Source organism: Mustela putorius, unplaced genomic scaffold (genome assembly GCF_011764305.1).
Source record: "Mustela putorius furo isolate JIRA1106 unplaced genomic scaffold, ASM1176430v1.1 tig00537248_pilon_pilon_pilon, whole genome shotgun sequence".
NCBI lineage: Eukaryota > Metazoa > Chordata > Mammalia > Carnivora > Mustelidae > Mustela > Mustela putorius.
The window spans coordinates 5290559-5310843 of record NW_025422387.1 but is presented as its reverse complement, the minus strand read 5'-3'; the positions used below and the strand labels follow the sequence as shown (position 1 = coordinate 5310843).

At 49.4% G+C, this 20285-nt stretch overlaps 1 protein-coding gene and 1 long non-coding RNA gene across 9 annotated transcripts in view; one reads left to right on the top strand and one right to left on the bottom strand.

Moving 5' to 3' along the window:
* KDM2B (lysine demethylase 2B) overlaps nucleotides 1-8430 on the bottom strand; it is a 123447-nt gene extending 115017 nt beyond the window's left edge. For 2 of the 7 annotated variants that reach the window (XM_013056494.2, XM_013056495.2), the window contains exons 1-4: nucleotides 7542-7892; nucleotides 6144-6288; nucleotides 3103-3181; nucleotides 1804-1850 (exon numbers count right to left, since the gene is read on the bottom strand). In XM_013056494.2, the coding sequence (XP_012911948.2) occupies nucleotides 1804-1850; nucleotides 3103-3181; nucleotides 6144-6288; nucleotides 7542-7892 (622 nt within the window). Of the gene's footprint in view, nucleotides 1-1803; nucleotides 1851-3102; nucleotides 3182-6143; nucleotides 6289-6954; nucleotides 7045-7359; nucleotides 7893-8306 lie in introns of those variants that run through there. The other 5 variants (XM_013056496.2, XM_013056499.2, XM_013056500.2 and 2 more) reach the window with 5 other exon arrangements.
* Nucleotides 8431-8482: 52 nt separating this feature from the next.
* On the top strand, nucleotides 8483-19871 carry LOC101686736. 2 transcript variants are annotated; one of them, XR_006604797.1, is made up of 6 exons: nucleotides 8483-8616; nucleotides 13717-13856; nucleotides 14893-15029; nucleotides 17179-17307; nucleotides 17517-17739; nucleotides 18136-19871. It is a non-coding gene; the product is annotated as an uncharacterized LOC101686736 (long non-coding RNA). The 2 variants fall into 2 exon arrangements; XR_001179532.2 differs by lacking the exons at nucleotides 8483-8616; nucleotides 13717-13856 and adding an exon at nucleotides 13905-14173.
* The last annotated feature ends 414 nt before the right edge of the window (nucleotides 19872-20285 follow it).

The following is a 20285-nucleotide window of genomic DNA, read 5'->3' as shown; positions in this document are numbered from 1 at the left end:
CACACAAGAGATGGAAACAACCAAAACGCCCATCACCTGGCGAACGGATAATCAAAACGGGGTGGATACACACACGTCCAGTGGAATCTTGTTCGTTCATAAAAGAGAACGAAGCCCGGGCCCCACTTGTCACATAGATGAACCTCAAAACCAAGAGGCTGAGGGAAAGAGGCCAGTCACAAAAGCCACACGGTGCGCGATTCCACTTACACGAGACGTCCAGAATAGACAAACCCACAGAGGCAAAAAGCATACCCCTGGTTGTCGGGGGTTGACTGTGTAGGTGACGCACGTTCTGAAATCCCATCGTGGTGACGGCCGCATGACACCGTACATGCACTCAGGGCGCTGAGCTGCACACTCTACAGTGGTTCAAGACAGAGCTTCCTGCTGTATGAATTTTATGTCAATTTAAAAAAAAATTTTTTCACCCTCTCCCAAAGAAAATGATCGGATAGCTTAGTGACCCCTGCTCCCTCCTTTAAAACTCCCCACTGGCTTGCCATCACACCAGGCATCCTCCCCAAATTCCCTGCCAGGGCCTCTAAGGCCCCACATGGCCCCAGCCCTGTGACCTCCTCCCTCTCCTTCTATTCACCCCCTTATTCCTACTCTCCCCCTACCTCCTGGCCTTCACCCTGGCCTGTCCCTCAATCTGGCACGTTCTTTCCCACAGCTGGCTTCTCATCAGTCAAGTCTCTGTCCAAATGTGTAAACACACACACACACACACACACACACACACACACGGTCCTCTCTGACCACCTCATTTGAAATACAGCTCCCAGGGGGTCCTGGGTTCCTCAACTGGTATCCTATTAAGCATCGGCTCCTGATTTTGGCTCAGGTCATGACCTCAGGGTAATGAGACAGAGCCCTGAGCAGGGCTCTGCACTGGGCATGGAGTCTGCTTGAGATTCTCTCTCTCTCTCTCTCCCTCTCCTTCTGCCCCTCCCCCAGCCACAGGAGCACACGTGCGCTCACGCTCTCTCTAAAAACACAAATAAATAAAAATTTAAAAATAAAATAAATACAGCTCCCATCAATATCCCATCAACAGCTCCATCCTGATATCCTGCTTTATCTCTTCACAGGCCTAATGACCTTCCAAAAAGATACAGACTTTTTAAAAAAAACTGTTTACATCTCTGTTGCCTTGTCACTCCAAGCAGGAGGAGAGGGATCTGGTCTGTCACGCCCACAGCTCTGAACGTGCCTGCCATGAAGGAGCTAATTGAGAAACACCTCCGGGAAGAATGGGTTTATCCAAGGACTTCCGTAACACCTGAAACGCCACCTGCTACCTGGTCAGGTGTCCGGACCCCTAAGGGATCAGCCACACTCTGCAGGTGCTCAGGGAGTTAACGAGCATTTTCCGGTTAGAGTGGCAAACCCCACCCTAGACTTGTCTAGAACCCCAAGGAAGCAGGAAAAATGATCCCGCCCCTGGAAGTCTGAAAGTCTTTCAGGGGTCACCAAGCACCCAGTGTTTACCCAGCAACCCACAAACAAACGCAAAGGAGAGATCTAAGATTGTGTTGCTGATGGAGGCGAGGGTCCAAACTGGCCTCATAAAACCGCGCACTGGCAAACACCCTTCCATACGGTTTCTCACGACTGTGCAATCTGACCTGTTCTCCAGAACGAGACGGTTGCAGCTCGCACCTGCTCCTGCCTCTTCCCACGGGGAACTTTCTTTTCAGGGGCAGTTAAAAATCTAAACAGGCGGGTGGTAGAGACCTCCTGCCCCTTGTCCTCCCTACTTTGGGCAGCTCTGAGCTGCTCACACAGCAAGCGACTTACCCACTAGGAGTTTGACATCTCGGACTGTGAAATCGGGGTCAGGCATCCTGGAAAAAGAGGAGTACAGGCGTTTGCTGAGAGGCCAGAGACAAAAGAGTTCGACCCAACTCTGGGGGCCGGGGAAGGCCATTTTCCAAGAGGGTTTTCGCTCTTCCTTGCTCTCAGTTTGGGAACCCAAAATGACAACATCCAGAGGGAGAGTGATAGACTAGTCAATGTCCCAAGGGAGGGTCACTCTCCAACCCCTGAGCCTTTTCCTCATCCCGGTAGGCAAGCCAACCCCCTCACTCTCCCCGATATGAACTTAACACTGCTGCAGAAAAGATGTGACACCACCGTCCACCCCACTCTTCAGGGGAAGACTGAACTGTGGTGTCAAGGGTAAGTCCCAGAGCTGGGCATTCAAACACCTGCATTCTTTTAGGGTGGGCAGCTCTGTGTCTCTTCTTCTAGCAAACACTCGCCATAAAAGGAATTGTATGGAGGGCTGCAGAGATCCCTTTAAGCTCAAAGGGAAAAAAAAAAAAAAAAAAAAGACACACATCATTCCATTTCCAAGGATCTGGTAACACTGGCTAGAAGGACGGTGATGACCTTCACTATTAATTAACAGTGATGTCAAAGGCTTGATTTCTACCCGAGGAACGAGACTCTTGAGCAAGCCTGGCAGGAGAGGCTGGATGATCCCAGCCCGCTCCTCTCCACCCCTGCCCAAGGGGCGGAAACCTGTTCTTCCAGCCTCCCTCCCGGATCTCTCCCCCACCCCACCTGGAGCTCTGACAGATCTCTAAGAGAATGTAAACCAAACAAGACACAGTGGGGGAGGCAGGTGCTGGGGCAGGCAGAGAAACAGGAGACTTGGAGCCTAGCATCCTAGAACAGGCCCTCTACAGAAAAGAACCAATCTCCCACACCGTGGGAGTCTTGAGTAGAAAAATATGTTTTTAGGGGTCCTGCCTCTGGGCTTAGTGACTGGCCAATCCCTTCACAGCTCAGGCCCTGCCTCAGTTTCCTAACTTGGGAGGGGGACACAATTCTCCTTAGGAACCCACTGCATGTAACTGGGGCGGGTCAGGGGGAAAAAGTCAGCACCGTTTAAGTACCCTCTGTCCTCTCTGCCCAAATTCTCTGAAAAAGACCCATCGTTGGAGAGCTTTTCCCCTTGGTCAGGCCTGGAACAAAGAGATACACTCCCCATACAATAAAGAAAGATCCTTCTCTGTGATCATGCAAGGTGGGGAGAACAAAATCTACCAGGGAGAGAGACATGGGAAGACACAATTTGTTTCGCCAACTTACTTAATCCCCAGTCCATCCTTTTCTCGAAATATCAGGGGAACCCTGAGAGCTTCTCTCTGCACGTATTCATAGTTGAAATCTGTTTGGATATTGGAATGAAAACAGCTTGGTTAAGTCAGGAAGGAGCAGATGAGCCATGAACGATCGGTCGGAGGGAAGAACATGGGTTATACGGTTCTACCAGGCTCCCTCGCTAGGGCAAGCGATCCCCGTCCAATGACAAGGAAACGGAGCAGGCCTAGCCCTTGCCAACTATCAGCTCCTCTGCCTACTCAGTCATTCCCCGCATGCCCCACGGGTCAGAACTTGTCAATGAACAGCCCAAGGCCAGGGAGGCTGGGGAGGGAGACTCACGAAAGGGCCCCACACAGAAAAGGCCCCAGCCATCGCTGAGAAAGACGGACAGAGAGAATGCACCCCAAGCTGAGCTCAGAAAGTAAAGGCAGTGCAAAATCCAAGAATGCCACCTGGGAGGATCTGAAGCCCCAGAGAGGGGGCTGGGAAGAGGGTTCTCATTGTAGCTGAGCATCGGGGAAGATCTTATTGTAATATCCTGCATAGTGAAGGGGAGGGGGGGGGAAGCTGGTTTCCCTGGAAACTGTGTATTTGGTGCCAAAATAACTAGAGAACTGGGCACAGCTTTGTTGTCTTAATAGTGTAATTCTGCTCCAGCTACTGCCATCCTTGTCTCCACCGGGGAACAGACCCGGACGCTCCCCCCAGGTGAAGACAGGGTGAAGGGGACACAGTGAGGCCCAAAGCCAATTCACAAGGTAGTGCTCCCCGTCTGGGGCTTGTCTAGCATAGACCCCCAAAGCCCTTATCGAAAGCCCCGAAGAGCGGAGGAGGCCTTCGTTTCGATGTTCCTCGAGTTCCAAAACCAGGGGATCTGACCCAACCTTACCCCAAAATATGGAATGGAGGGAGGCTGATAAACCATCACATCCCCAGATCCTCAGGTGACCCAAAGCAATCCCCACGGACACAAGCCCTCCCTGGCAGGTCAGAGGAGAGACAGGAGAGACCACAGGCCACGGGAGCCCCTGCCCCGGGGAAACGGTTCATCAGGGCAGGGCAGCTCGGTGGGGGAGGAGGCCAAGGAGACTCTACTCAGAGCAGAGGAAGAGAACAAAACCAACGCTGGGGAAAGCCCTGACCTTAGCAGCTCAGATCCCCAGGGGCTCACAGTGAATGGGGATTCCTAAGGATTTAAAGGCAGAGAAGTTTAAGAAGCTTCTATTTTGAATCGCGGCTAAGGGCTCCTTCTGTTCCTAGCTCCTCCCTCCAAGTTTTGGGGCCAGATCTGAATTAACTACCAAATCGCTAGGGCCCTCTCCTTTGAAAAGAGCCTGGACAGAAGATTTAAAGGCTCTCCCTAGCTGGAAGCCACCCCCCACGCACCCACACCCATACCCAAAGCCCGCCCCCCACCCCCACTCTCCTCAGCTTCAACTTCCTCAAATGAGCTTGAGAAAACACTCTGATCTTGGGCTGAGAATTCCTCACCAATGACTAGGAAGAGTTTGCATGTTGTTTTCTCATAGGATCCACCAAACTCAGTAAAATGGGAAGGAAACCAAAGGAATTAAAATCCCATTTGCGCTAAGGAAATTTAAATGCAGTTGAGACTAGCACCCCCACCACCACCCTCTGCTGTCAAGGTGCAACGCTCTTCGGACCTGGCGGGCTGGAAGAAATGTCTTGCTCCCTCCCCCAACGACTACCCCCCTACCCCTGAAGCACTGCACCCCAGGAAGCAGTGGGCACAAAAGAGAAACTTCAAAAATGCAAAGCCAGGAGGACTGTCTCTTCTGGGGGCTAACCTTCAGCTCCAGGCACTCAACCAGAACCTGGAGGGGAAAGCACTGTCCCTGTTGTCAACTGAGGGAGTTAGGGGAGTCAATGAAATGAAAACGGTGTATTATAAAGGAAACCTGAATATCTAAGAGGAGGAAAAAAAAAAAAAACAAAAAGCAACTTAGAAACCCCAGAGAGCCCAGGGAAATACCTAGGTAGGCAGGGGCATCTCCAAAACCCCAACCCCACAGGCAGAACCACAGGTCACATGGGGCCTCTGGAGGCCTCAGACCCAAGCCAGAGCATCACCCCAACATTGGCAGGACAGCACCAGACACCTTCCTAATACTAGGGTCAGGGAGAAACTCAGGTCCTGAAGGTCTCAGGCTGGGATGGGTCCCCCAGACCACAGAGGTTTCCCCCAACTTCTCTAAACTGGTAGGGCCTATAAGGGACAGTGCTCTCAAGGTCTCAGGCTGAAAAGAGACTTTGTTCCCCAGAGGGGTACCCCCATTTTCACTTCAAACCACAGGGGTCAGGGATCTCAGCCACAAGCCTAAGGGAGTAAAACTCTACTTATCCCCAGTCCCTACTTCAAACTGTCAAGGCTGGAGGGTCAGAGGCCTCAGGCATAAGTGGGGGCACCGGCCAAGAGCTCTCAAACTCATCCAGCCCCTGCTCAAATCTGGCAGAGACCAGAAGGTTACAGGGTTCCGCAGACCCCAGGGGCTGAGGAGGCATCATTCAGGGACCCCAGCATCCCCAGCACCAGGTCCTAACTGGCAGGGCCTGAGATGGGACAGGGTTCGGGAGGCTTCAGGCCTAGGGGGGTCCTCATCCCAAAGCCCCAGGGGCACCTGAGCCCCTCTCCCAGTCAGGCAGCCGCACCTCATCCAGCACAAGGAGCCGGGCTGGCTCCGGGAGGGGTAGAATGCGGCGCACCCGCCCTCCCTCCGTCCACCCGTCAGTCCCCAGGTCCCTCGGACCGCTGGTCCCCTGGCTCTGCCCACCCTGCGGCCGACTGTGGGCGCCGGCCGGGTCTAGGCCCACGCCCGGCCCCCGTTCCCGCCTGCCTCCTCCTTCGCCACCCCACCCCACCCCCCCAGTGCTCGGCCTCGTTTCGTCACCGGATCCCCTGGAATGGGGGACGCGGGCGCGAAATACGAACCCAGCCACCGGCAGCTCCCTCCCCACGTGCGCTCGGCCCGCGGCGCGGAGGGCGGCCCGAGGAGGGGGCGCCTCACCTTTGCCCTCCATGGCGTGCACGAAGTCTCCCTGGTACAGCTGACTGCGCAGCTTCTCCTCCAGGCTGAAGCCGCGGACGCTGACGATCTCCTCCACGTCCGACAAGTCCTCGTTCTCGTCGTATCTCTGGCGGTCAATCGGACGCTGCGGGGACCCAAACCAGAGAGCCCGAGGCATTATTGGGGGAACTGGGGGTCGCCTCTTACCCTAGGCCCAGCTCAAGCAGGTGCAGGAGTTGCGCGCCCCCCGCACCCCACCACTGCGACCCGAGCAACTTTGCGCAAATGCCAAAGATGCTGAGAATCAGGATAACGAGAGGGGCCCGCACCCCGGGGTCCGGCCGTGTCCTACGCAGGACACTCCCCTCCTGCATCTTTGGAGGCCGTGGAAAGGACATCTGGGGGGCTCTCCCTGCCCCCCCCCACCCCCGATAGGTGTTGAGTTTTGCCCACTCGGCCGGGAGCCTGGTTATGTAACCCGCGAAAGGGGCTCCGCTCACGGGCTGGCGGGGCATTTGTAGGCCCCGGGAGGAGCCGCCGCAGCGCCCTGCTCGGCGCTAACAGTAGCCCCGGCGGCCGCCGCGGCAGAGCCGGGAAGCCGGAACCGGGGGCCGGCGGCATTTCTAAGACTGGAGCCGCCCCCGAGCTACTCGGGAAGCTGGAAAGCTGAAATGGAAGGGCTGAGACCCCAGCCGCCCCCGCCGACCGCCCGCCAGTGCTAGAAGAAGAGGTGGAGGGGGAGGTCGGGGCTTGGGAGGGGGAGAGGCAGACGGCCCGCCACAAAGCTCCCATCGGAGACCCCAAAACGCACCAGCAGCTGCCTCATCTCCCCACAAGCGCGCGCGCACACTCACTTCCTAAGGAGACTCCCCCACCACTCCCCGCATCCCCTGCCTCCTCCCTCAACCGCCCAGCGCCGGGCCCTGCAGCCCCCCAGATTCCGGGCGAACCCCGAGCCCGCTCAGCCTCTCTCCACGCCTTTCCCCGCTACCACCTCCCCACTCAAGTGTCTGAGACTCTGAGCCTCACAAGGGACTGGAGGAGTAAGCTGCTTGCTTCCTTTTGCATGCAATTTATTATATTTTTTCCGGTCCTCTTGCAAAATACAGAAAAGGAAAGAAAAGGCAGCAAGAAACAACAACCAAAAAAAAAAAAAAAAAATAGATCTATCATTACCAGATACAGATTTGGAAAAAAAAAAAAAAAAGCTACACACCAATCTTCTTCCAGAGTCTTTCTCTGCCTCCATTTTTTTAGGAGAGTTCACCAATTAATTGTCAACACTCCTGCCCCCTGCATTTTGGCGGAGGGGGAAAGGAGGGAAGACCAAAGAAAACAAACCAAAAAATAAATAAATAAAGCAAGCCACAGCCGAGATCTACAAAGTTTTGCACCAACACTTAAGCAGATCCGTTTGCAAAGTCCTAGGAAACCATTTTCAGCAGTTGTGGGGGGGGAGGCGTCGACGTCATAATCCCCGGAACGTAAACATTGTTGCCGATCGCGCTCTGAGCCCGCGGCCGGGCTAGTGGAGGGGGCACTCGGCCCGGCATAGGGGGGGCGGGGGCGGCTGCCGGAGGAGGTGTGGGGCGGGGAGGGCGCCCGGGAGGCACCGGGCGCCGTTAGCGCCCTGGCATCGCTGTTTTGTTGTTGGGTCACGAGTGCGCCTTGCACGCAGGCGCCGCCGCCGCCCGGGAGTTGTGTGCAGAGCTGACTTTTGGAGGGCTGAGTTGCAGGCGGCGGGCGCATCCCGGAGATGGCGGGGCAGGGAGGGAGGGAAGGAGGGAGGGGGTGGGGAAGGAGGTGCAGATTTGCACGGCTGGCCTCAGCGGGAGGCGCGGAAATGCAAGCCGAGCTTGCTGGCTAGAAAGCCCCCGAGGGCTGGCACCCCCCAAAAACGACCCCCCACCTTCATCCCTGCCCCCATTGCCCACGGTCCCCACGGGCCACCCCTCTTCCTCTTCCTTCATCCACCCCACCCCTTTACCTACGTGGCCGACCCAAATTCAAAGCGCTTTGTATATGTAATTTTTTTTTTCTGCTGCATGTCTTGTTTTTGGGTGCGGGGGGGCAGGGAGCGATCCTCTCCAGACCCCCATATGAAGACCTGCCATATGGAGGAGGCATCTGGGGGCTCAGGAAGAATTTAGCGCAGCTCCATACCTGTACGGACTGCATAACTTTTAAACTCCCGGACTCAAAGATAATGGACCCACACAAACGCAGGTACAGGAAATACATCCAGACCAGAGCCTTTTCCGAGCCGAGCTGACCGGAAGACGTTGCCTTTCATTCATTCATCCTGCCGGCGTCTGTGGAGTCCTTCACTAGGCGACGAGCCCTGGAACAGAAGTTGGACAGTTTTTAAAGGTCCCTGCGCTCGCCAAGAGAAGGAAATAGATGATGCTCAAGAGTGAAACACCGAGAGAATCCGATCTGGCGCCTCCTAACGCAGTTGGCAAGCAGGCGAAGGGTAAGCCCTTTTTGGCCGTTTATAGGAGAAAAGTCGGTGGAAAGGAGCAAGACGCTCTGGGGTGGGGCGCGGGGACCTTTGGGTGCCCCTTGATGAGTTCTTAGGAATTCTTAGCAGAGGGACTGGTTCTCTCTTGCTTTCCCTCAGTATACCTGGATGGCCGCGACCACCCCCAAAAGTGGAACCCTAAAAGCAGCTGTCCTGTAATTAATTCCATTATGAACAACAGTCAGGTCAGCTCTGACTATGAGAAAAGCTGGCCCTAAACATTCCTCCAAATCCAACTAGGCCTGCTCTTTGGGGTAAGGATCAGGAGGAGATGAGGACAGGGCACAGCTCCATTAAAAGAACATAGATGCTCATAGCAGTCTTGGCAAAAAAAAAACTTAACATATTTTTATTTCTGCCATTAAGCCTCTAGGATAGTCATTTTCAGATAGAGAAACTGAGGCTCAGAGACACGATCGGTCGCGGTGGTTCCTCTGCCCAAGCCAATATCCTCCCTAGTGGACACACCATTCAGATGTGTGGAGAGGAAGTGGCTTCCCATCAGAGATCGGATGTGAACCATCAGCTCTGTATTGGTCACCTTAAAAGACAGCTTCCCCCTAACACACCTTTAAGTTTCCTGTCCCGTCTTTCTATATTCTTTTTCCACCCACCCCTAAAAACTTTTTTTTGTTTTTTTTTTTTTGCTTTTTTTTTAAGTTTGTTTTAATCCCAGTCCTGGCAAATACCAAAACTTATTTCAGCTTAGTGGGAATGAGGAGGTTTTGCCCTCAGCCTCTGTCAAGAATCAGGGCCCATCTCACTAGTTTCTCTCACAGAAGACCCCTTGAAGAATAAGAGTCTTGTTAGAGGATTCATGTTACAAATGAGGAAACTGAGTCTCAGAAAGGCAAAGCCGTTCAAGGCCACAAGCTTGTAAGTGTAGTTACTTTCATCACAGCCTTTATGGATACTGACCACCTTCCTTGTTCCCACATAATGAAATGAACATGTTCAAGGGAGGGCCTCTGCAGCTGGCGGGTCAGGAAAAGGAAGTTAAGTGCCATAAGGCAAAACCAAAATAGAATGCTTGATCCCAATTCTCCTTTACTCCCAGAGACACTTCTCTCCCCATGCGGGTGTCCCCAAACGCTGGTGTCAGGAAAAAATCCGATGGCAAGCACCTCAGTGCCAAAAGTTAAGTCCATATATCACCCCAATGGGGAGTTCCTGGCCTGTCAGCGTGGAAAGGGTTTGAGTAGTCACCTAATTGAATCCCTTCTCTTTACAAACCCTGAGGAAACTACAGACCAGAGAGAAGAATGGGCCAACTGGGGTGTTTGTTCCCTCGGACTCCCCCAGAATGCCTACCCTACCTCCTGGTCCTAAGTGGTCACTCAGTAAATGTTGGGCTCGTGATGGATCACCTTCCCCAGCGATATTTGCATTTTCCCTTTATCAGTAATTGGCAGATGAAAGGCTTTGTCCTCCTGTTGAAAGAATTCCAGGCATTTGCTCCAAGTGGGGGAGGAGGTTATTTTGGGCCAAAGGGGGATGGGCCAAGACCCTTGAGCTCCTAGTGCTGGCTAATTGTCCCAGAGGGGTGGGCAGTAGGTGAGAAAGGGGAGGGGAGATGAAGGTGCTTCTCCAAGAGAGGTATTATTTCTTGGGGGGGGGGGGGGAGACCAGGCCAGTTGTATTTGAAACTTAGTAATAATGACTTCCCGGATCCTCCTTCTCATTCTTACAAAAGACCCAGTCAAACCCTGGCTGTGTTGGCTCCATTCATTCATTTCTTCATTCATCAAAGGTTGATTGAGCAGCTCTGTGCTTTAACACACAGGGGATATGGAAGAACCAGCTTTGATTGTAGACATACTCCAGCCTGGACAGGGACTGGACAGACGGCTCCCAGGGGAGTTAGGAATCCCCAAGATTTTAAAAACTCTTAGAAACTGAAGCCGTTCTCACCCTCATACATAATTATAAGAGCTCTGGATTTCTGAGTGCCTACCATGTCTTTAAGCAAAGTCACTCACGTTTGTTACTGTCTTGAATCTTTCCCAAAGCCCTAATGAGGGAGGGTCTATAATTCCCCACCGCTATGGCTGAGGCTCGAAGAGAGGTCAAGGTACTTGCCTAAATTTTACAGCCGTAAAATAAGAGACAGGATCTGTACCCAGGGTTTGCAGGAATACAGAGCTCACAGGCTTTACCACTCACTATGCTCCCGTTCGGGGCTGTCCCTTAGGACATGGTCATGGAAACATTCTATGTCTGTGCTGTCCAATGCAGGAGCCTCTAGCCGCATGTGCTATTGAAATGTGGGTAGTGAGATTAAGGAAATGAATGTTAAGTTTAATTTTAATTAAAATTTAAATAGTTGTACATAGGGGCACCTGGGTGGCTCAGTGGGTTAAAGCCTCTGCCTTCAGCTCAGGTCATGATCCCAGGGTCCTGAGATCCAGCCACTCTCCGGCTCTCTGCTCAGTGGGGAGCCTGCTTCCTCCTCTCTCTCTGCCTGCCTCTCTGCCTACTTGTGATCTCTCTGTCTGTCAAATAAATAAATATCTTTTTAATATAAATAAATAAATAAATAGTTGTGCATAGCTGGTGTCTGTTATTGGACAGTGCAACCTTACAGTGTTTCCCAGAATTTGTCTTAACTTTTACCTACAGGACTAGATACATCTCAGAGTCTGATTTGGCTCTGTGTCTCTATAATCAACCTTCTGGAAATATTTGTGGAATGAACGAAGGGACCCTGAGAAAATGAAGTATTGGAATGATGAGAGGGACAGGGATGCCTGCAAAGGTTTCCTCGAAGGGACCGTGTGAATGTTCGAAGTGCTGTTCCTTAAACCACTCACTCTGAGGGTCTGCCAAGAGCTTAGCACGGTGGGCACCTGGGGATACTGGTTAGATTCAAGATTGTCCCACCTGCCCGGATCTGACAAATAGACTTTTCAAGGACAGATAAGTGGTGTTGAGGCAGGAAGCCTTAGAAATGGGTAACCACTTCCTGATATATATCCTGCTGATAGACACAAAAACAAAGATGCGATCCATTGTAGCCCTGTTTGCAACAGAAAGAGACTGAAAAGGATCCCAAAGTTGGGGAACTGATTAAATAATTCTTGGACCATTTATCCATTCAAATATTATCAAATCATCAAGAAGAATAAGGTAGTTCTGTATATACTGATGAGGATGACTTCGTGATATCCTTACATTAACACAGAACAGGGGTACCTGGGTGGCTCAGTCGGTTAAGCATCTACCTTCCTTTCCAGTCACAATCTCAAGGTCCTGGGATCCAGCCTGCATCAGGCTGCCTGTCCAGCAGGGAGTTGACTTCTCCCTCTGCGCCTCCCCCTGCTCATGCTTGCTCTCTCTCTCTCTTTCCCAAATAAATAAAATCTTAAAAAAAGCAGGGAGTTGACTTCTCCCTCTGCGCCTCCCCCTGCTCATGCTTGCTCTCTCTCTCTCTTTCCCAAATAAATAAAATCTTAAAAAAAAAAAAAATTAACACAAAACAGAACAAGGTGTGGAATACTTACAGTGAATTGTGCTTACCACTTACATCAACCAAAGGGGACAAATTTATGTCTACTTTTATTCTTTTGGATGTACAGGCTTTTCTTTGGAAAGAAATAGAACCAAAAAATGGGGGAGGGGGGAGAGACTGGGAAAAGAGAAGCGAACACGTATTCTTTGGTACAATGTGACATTTTTAACACACGCATGCATTAGAGTTGCCTGGCTTGGGATCTTATAGACTTAATTTCATTTTCTAAGGTGTAGTACCTTTTGAATTTTATACTATGTACCTGTATTATCCTACTCAAACAGGAATTTAATTTTTATTCATTCTTTTTAAGACTATAAGTCTCAAAATCAAGTAAATCTAAACCACTAAATATTGTGTGGCTATATATACATAAGAGTAAGACGTAAATAAAAGCAAAAGAATGATTAACACAAAGTGCAGAAGAGACTCCTCCATTCTAGAACAGAGAATGTGAACAGAGAAGGGGCAGGTGATTTTCTGTCTCCTAATCTAGATGGTGGGCACCTGAGTGTAATTCTTCAAAATGAACTTTAGAATTTTACAAATTCTGTTGTACTTCTGAAATATTCCATGACTTAAAAATTGTTTTAAATTTTCTTCCAGTCTTGGGGCTCCCGGCTGGCTCTGTCAGTAGAGCATGTGACTCTTATCTCCTGGTTATTAGTTCGAGCCTCACTTTCGGTGTAGAGATGACTTAAAAATAAAATCTTTAAAAAAAAAATTGCTTTATGTCTTTCTCCTGTATCTCTGCCCAACCACCCAGTTTCTCTCCTTCACGGGCCCACCCCCCTGGAAAACTTGTTAACAATGTGCCTTGGGTATCCTATCAGAAATAGTTTATGCATTTACACACATCTATATATTTTCTATTATGACGATGTCACACAAATATACCCACTGTCCTTTCCTTCATCACTTAGTACGATCCTGGAGATTTTCCCATGTACTATCTGTAGAACTGAATCATTCTAAAATATTAGGTAAAAATGAAGTAAATCTGAATGTCATGATTCAGAAAAAGTTCAAGATTGGCTAAGAAAAAAGTCAGAATAATGTATATGTTGTGATCCCATTTAAGTCCAAAAAAAAAGGGGGGGGGGAGAAGAAGAAGAAAAAGAAGGGAGAAGAACTTCAGTGGACCAGCAAACCATTACGTTTGATCACTTCTGAGGAGAGAGAAAATTTTAAGGGGGTTATACACAGACCATCTCATGCATTACTTGCCCTTTTAAATTTATCAGGTATTTCAAGCATAAAGAAAGGCACCAAAATTAAATATACCAAGGACTTGTGTATTCACCTGCTAGCTTTGCCAAATCCTAGATTTTTGCCATATTTTGTATTATGTTTGCAATTTTAAAAAACATTTTGGGAACCCACAGACCATAATTTTATTTATTTATTATTTACTTTTAGATTTTATTTATTTTTTAGATTTATTTTATTTTATTATTTTTTTAGATTTTATTTATTTGAGAAAGAGAGTGATTGGGGTTCCCAAAGACTTTTTTTTTTTTTTAATGTTTTAATTTTTTCACCAGGGCTGTGTAGATGGAATTACCAGAGTCAGAGCAGCTTACATATAGCCTGAGTGTCTGGCTTTGGGCATTTGGGGAAGACTTCTGGTGTAAAGTTCTGCATCTTCCCGTGCTAAAACCCTAAGGAAACTTGAAAATAACAGGTGAGTTAATTAAGGGGTTAACTCCAGGAGGCGAGTCATAAAAGTTCAAAGATACTCCGAAAACTTGCATCTTTCGATTGATGGACAAATGTGTTAACCAATGGAAATCAAAACCCAGGCATTACTTCATCATGCTAAATTATCATTGGCTGTCAGTCCCCGAGGGCCGGACCGCAGGGCTGGCGGTTAACCCTTTCAGGGACGATTTTTGCCCTCGAGATTAATTTTATTTTGAAAGATGAAGTAGGAACAGATGAAAAGCCCAGAAAGCTCCTCAGACCTTCAAGCGTCGTCGCCTTTGGCCCTCACCCCAGCAGGTAGAGTTTCCCACCCCCAAAAGAACACCCCGGGGACAAATTTCCTGGAGAGAAAGTTTTGAACTTTTAAAATGGGGAATCAGCTGACCTTGCTTAACGAGAAGAGAGGGGAGGGGAGAAGTTTGATTCACTTTTTGTCCTGTCAGAACAGAGACCAGTGTTGGAGACGATTCCATTAATCTTGCAGAGCGATCAGTCACTGAGAGGATTGAATTGCATTTCCTGCCCCAAAGATGTAGAGACTGATGACCTTTGCAGCAGCCCTCAGACCCCCAGTTCACAGCTGGAGAGAGGATGTGTCAGCATTTACTTTCGGGTCTCACCCTGCCCTTTGTTCAAAATTCAAACTCTGTGTCGGCCTTTTTGTCTTAGATGCTGCCGATTTTTTTTTTTTTTTAAACCTCCCACGTCTTGCAACTTCGGAGAAACTCTCTATTTAGCAGAAGATAGTATCTGGAAGTACTCCCAGAGGGGAAATCAAAATAGACAGGAGGAAATTTTAAGAGAGGCCATTGGGCCTTTGGGCTTTCTTTACTGCCCCTTCCTGGGCTCCGCTGCGGGTTGAACGGGATGGAGGCACTGGGTCTACCTGAGTTAAACAAGAATGCCTCCTGCGGCCATGGCTCGATTACAAAGAAGCTTTCACATTGCATTACCTCGGGTAAAAAGGAACTGCTGGAACAAAAGCATCTCCATAAAAAGACATTCTAAATTTCCAGATCTGGTGAGCTAGAGGACCTTGGACAAGGTGCCCAAACCGAGCCTCCGTTATCCCATCTATAAAATGGGGGTCATGTCTACCGTCTAAGAGTTCTATGAGGATTCAATGAACCACTGTTCTACAACTGGGCGGCTGGTAAGTGCTGTCTCTTTGTTAAAATGAAGTTGACCTTCTGGACTTCATATCCCTACCTAGCTCTGGATCTGGATGGTGGGGGAATGTTTTCCTCCAAGGGGAAGGCTTCCTAACTATGGAATATCCCTGCTTTTCTCTCCAACATCGGTTCTCTCCCCAACAAGCCTTCAAAGTCTGACTCAACTCTTTTGAGCTCTTGGAATAAACCTGCTTTCTCTCCCCCAGACCTTTGCATATGGTGATCCTTCCACTGGGAGCAGTCAATCCTGCCTACCCTCCTCTCCAGAGTTCTCACCCTCTTGGAATAGGCTTTGATGTCTCCCCCCCCCCCCCCCCGCCCTGCTCATAACGCTGATCATATTATCTTATTGCTGCCTGTGCTCTAGGCTGACTGGGAGTCCTGGGAGTATAGGGACCCTGTCTGCCTCGTGGATGTATCTCCTACCTAGCACGATGCCAGCACTCAGTTTTTTGTTTGTTTTTTTGTTTTTGTTTTTGTGGGGTTTTTTGCACCCCGTTTAAAAGTACATGTCTAAGGATACCTGGTTGGCTCAGTCAGTAGAGCCTGTGACTCTTGATCTCCGGGTGGTAAGTTCAAGCCCTACAATGGGTGTGGAGCCTACTTAAAATAAATAAATAAATAAAAGAGGGGCACCTGGGTGGCTCAGTGGGTTAAAGCCTCTGCCTTTAGCTCAGGTCATGATTCCATGATTCCCTCCTCTGCAGGGAGCCTACTTCCTCCTCTCTCTCTCTCTCTCTGCCTGCCTCTCTGCCTACTTGTGATCTGTGTGTCAAATACATAAAATCTTTTTTTTTAAAAGATTTTATTTATTTGACAGAGAGAAATCACAAGTAGATGGAGAGGCAGGCAGAGAGAGAGAGAGGGAAGCAGGCTCCCCACTGAGCAGGGAGCCCGATGTGGGACTTGATCTCAGGACTCTGAGATCATGACCTGAGCCAAAGGCAGTGGCTTAACCCACTGAGCCACCCAGGCGCACCCCAAATACATAAAATCTTAAAGAAAAAAAAAAGTGCCTTTCTAATGAAAGTCCTGCATCCCTACTATGCCCCACTTAGTCCCCAAATTACTCACTCTTCCAGAGATCTAGGAGTAACCTTACTGCGATCTTTCTTTTTTCCTAGCTAGCCATTATAACATCCTTTGCAGATGGAATCGGTCGCTTTTGCCCTCCTTGAAATGACCTTCATTAATTGACCAATTGCTTACTGAGTAGCGCTCAGATACACACAGAGCACTCACTGCCTTTGTAGGAAAGTCTCCTCTTCACCCGATAGCATCTTTTCAAGGCAGAGAGCAGGCCTTTCTCCCTGGTGAGGCTAGGATGGACAGTTGGCTCTTAACCCCAGCCCAAGGAGAGAAATCTGAGACCACCCCTTGCAAACTGAGAGCAGGTGAGTTTGCCCAGTTTACCCTAACGCAAAACTCTCATTCAGAATACTTAATAAAATACGAAAGTGTTAGCAGCCCATTGTCAGGGTCTCTCTTTAAAAAAAAAAAAAAAAGTCCCTGGGGCACCTGGTTAGCTCAGTCGGTAGAGCACAGAGCACTGGACTCTTAATCTCAGGGTCATGAGTTCAAGCCCCACTTTGGGTTTAGAGACTTTTTTTTCCTCAAGATTTTATTTGACAGACAGATCACAGGTAGGCTGAGAGAGAGGAAGGGAAGCAGGCTCCCTGCTGAGCAGAGAGCCCAATGCTGGGCTCAATCTCAGGACCCCGGGATCACTCAAGACCCGAGCGGAACACGGAGGCTTTAACCCACTGAGCCACCCAGGCGCCCCTAGAGATTTTTTTTTTTTAAATTTTTAATTTTTAAGAAAAAAAAAGGAAAAGTCCTTGAGGTGACTGACCTTGGTCTTATTTACTGCTTATGCTCAGCCCCTAGGGCCTGGCTCATAAAATACTCAATCTCTCGAATGAGTGAATGAATTTGTCGAAGGAATGAATTCCTCAAACTCCCAAATAAGTGTATTTTCAGCTTGATTAAATCTTAAAGTGTACCTCTTTGAAGAAGTTGCAAAGACTCTAAGAGGCCCTCTTAAAGTGCAACAATGTGAGGTTCCTCGGGGAGGTGGTAATTGACACCTTTCTAGCTCCAAAGCCCAGGTTCTCCCTTACTCTTTTCCAGACTGCATCCCGGGTCCACGTGATCTGCTGGGCAGAAACCGAGAGAGTCAGCTGTCATCGCCCGCAGCTGAGGCCTGAGAACGCGCACCCTGCGTGCTCGCCGCAGGGTCTGGGAGACCGCTATCTGCACGTGAGCAGGGCTTCCCCAGGGCGAGGCGATATATCATGGTCACTTGCCACTTGCTATCCCAGCTTAAGGGCCTGGAGTCCAGACACCCCGAGTGGAAGGGGGCGGGGCACAGAGCGTGCTGTGGGGCGGGGCAGGGGCTGGCAGGCACCCCCAGAATGACCTCCCGTGCCTTTGACTTCTGCTCCCGAACTCGGGAATCCATTCGTCAGCCTGCGCCTTGACATCAACCTCTGCATCCGTGTCTCCCACCGCGAATCGTGCTTAATGTCTGCCCTGGGCATGGCAAGGACCCGTCAGCATAACTTCGCAAGTCCTCACTCGCCTGGGTCAACTTACCTGCCTGCGCGGACAGCTGGATGCTCCTACAGGGTTGGAAAGTTGGATGTTCCTACCAGAGTCCCGACTTCTCAGCCTGGGAGCTGTGTGCTGTGGGTAAGTGACTTCACCAAGTGAATCTCATTATCATTTCTACGGTGGGAAAATAATAGATGTTTGGGAGAATGAAATGAGACCACAGAAACCCCAGTCATTACGCGCCCTAGTTCCCTTTTCTGCTTTCGTTTTCTCTGTACCACTGGTCACCATCTATCACAGATTTTTTTTTAAGATTTTATTTATTTATTTGACAGACAGAGATCACAAGTAGGGAGAGAGGCAGGCAGACAGACAGGAGGAAGGAGGCTACCTGCCGAGCAGAGAGCCCGATCTGGGGATCGATCCCAGGACCCTGGGATCATGACCTGAGCCGAAGGCAGAGGCTTTAACCCACTGAGCCACCCAGGCGCCCCTCAATCACAGATTTTATTTGTTGTTTTCTCCTCCCACTAGGATGACAACGCCACAAAGCAGCAATTTTAATCTCTTTTGTCCACCTCTGTAACCCCACACATGTCTATTAGAGCTTGGCCCTCGAGAGTCTCAATAAAATATTTGTTGAATAAATGAATGGATGATATAAAGTGACTGGCGCTCAGTAAGTACCCCATCATGGGGTAGCTATTGCTAATTTATTATTGTGATTAAAAACTCTGTCTTGGGAATCCAACTGAAAGCAGTATACTTAGGGAGGGAGAAATTTAGCATCATGTGGAATGCTGGCATTCTGGCTGGGAAATCCTGTCGACTCCATTTACTAGTTGTGTGATCTGGAAGAAGTGACTTCACTTTTCTAAGGCTGTTTCCTCACCTGTAAAATGGAGATAATCACAGTACCTCCCAGGTAGAATGCAAAGGTAGGATAAGATGGTAACAGTAAAGCATTTAGTAGAGTTCCTGCCACATAATGAATGCTCAATAAACAATGATCAGCATTCCTCATTATAGTAGTACTCCTCACACTAGAGGTGACATCCAAGTCAATTAAACCATTGCTAAGCACTCACATATGTCTGGGTCCAGCAGGCTCAATAAATGTTTATTGACCTCCCTCCGTGAGCTCCTCAAGGAAAGAGATTGTGCTTACATTGTCCTGATTTTGGCCTTCAGTAGTTAGACTGAGACATGCTCAAAAAATCACATTCTGGACTTAAATATGAGTAAAAACCTAGAACAGCTACTAGAATCATAATGTCCGTGGCCTACTAGGCGCCAGGCACGGTGTTGGATGCTGGAGATATGGCAACAAGCTTAAAACAAACATGGCGGCTACTCCTTTCAGGCTGGTGAAACTTAGCAGAGTTGACTGACTTTGTGTCAATCGTTGCACAGACAGATGGAACATTGCAACTGAGAAGTGTATCACAACAGAGAGGGGCACAGGGCTCTCGGGTATATAATGTGGGCCTGGAGAAGATGGGGTTGACCTGGGCTGGGCTTGAGGAGGGAAGAGCTGAGCACTGCGGAAAGAAGAGGTCTTAGCTAAGCTGAGGGTAGGGGAAGTGTTCTCAGCAGAAAAAATAGCAGATGCGAAGGTCTCGTGATGGGGGAGCATATGAGCTAAAGGAACTGAAAGAAGGCCTAGTGACCCCAGTACAGTGAGCTGAGGACAGGGGCCCCGGGGAGAAATCAACTGGGAAAGTAAGTCAGCACTTTGGAAATTAAGTGGGCCACGTATATGGTAAAGCAGAAAAAGTGTGCAACCTAGGATCCAACAGTTCCAGTTCTAGGAACATTCTAGAAAAACAGCCACAAGGGCCCCGGGAGGCATGAGCGAGGATGTCAGCCCGCGCTGCATTATATGCAGTCTCAAAAAAATGGGAAACAACCCAACTGTTCGTCAACAGGAGAGTGGTAAAAATTGCAGAATATGTTTTCCTCAGATTCCTCAGGAAAGGCTGAATGAAAAGTTAACGTAGTACTGGGATGCTTGGTTAAGTGTCTGCCTTCGGCTCAGGTCATGATCCCAGGGTCCTGGGATCGAGCCCCACATCGGGCTCCCGGCTGGGCAGGAAGCCTGCTTCTCCCTCTCCCTCTGCTGCTATGTGGGCTCTCTCTTGGCTCTCTCAAATAAGTAAAAATAAAACTTAAAAAAAAAAAATTAAAAATAGGGCAACCTGTTGGGACCCTTTTCACTCTTGACAGCCTTTTCTGTATCTTCACTTAATAAACTTCTGTTGATTTACTCACTCTGTGTTGTCTGAGAGATTCATTCTTCGACTCCATGAGACAAGAACCTAGGTGTCCCGCTTCATCTCGGTGCAGAAACCTGGGATCACTTCCAGCGAAGGGTAAGTAAAAGTGGGCTCTTTTCTTTCCTGGGAGACATCTCTCCCTTAGATGACCTTTTCTCCGAAACAGCAAAACTGGGCACCTGCTGGCCAATTAAAGGTGAATAGTGTGGCCACCAGGCTTAAGTCTCAGGTGACAGGCTTCTGGCCAAAGTTTGGTTAATCCCCCTTCCTCAAAAGAAGGGAATGTTGGCCTAACCCTACCCAGTTCTGTTTTCTGTGCATTGGCTTTTCTTCAATGGCTTGCTCCCACCTCAGGGACTTTGCCTGGAGTAGGGCCCTTCCAGTCTCTAGTGGTCAGTATTTAAATTC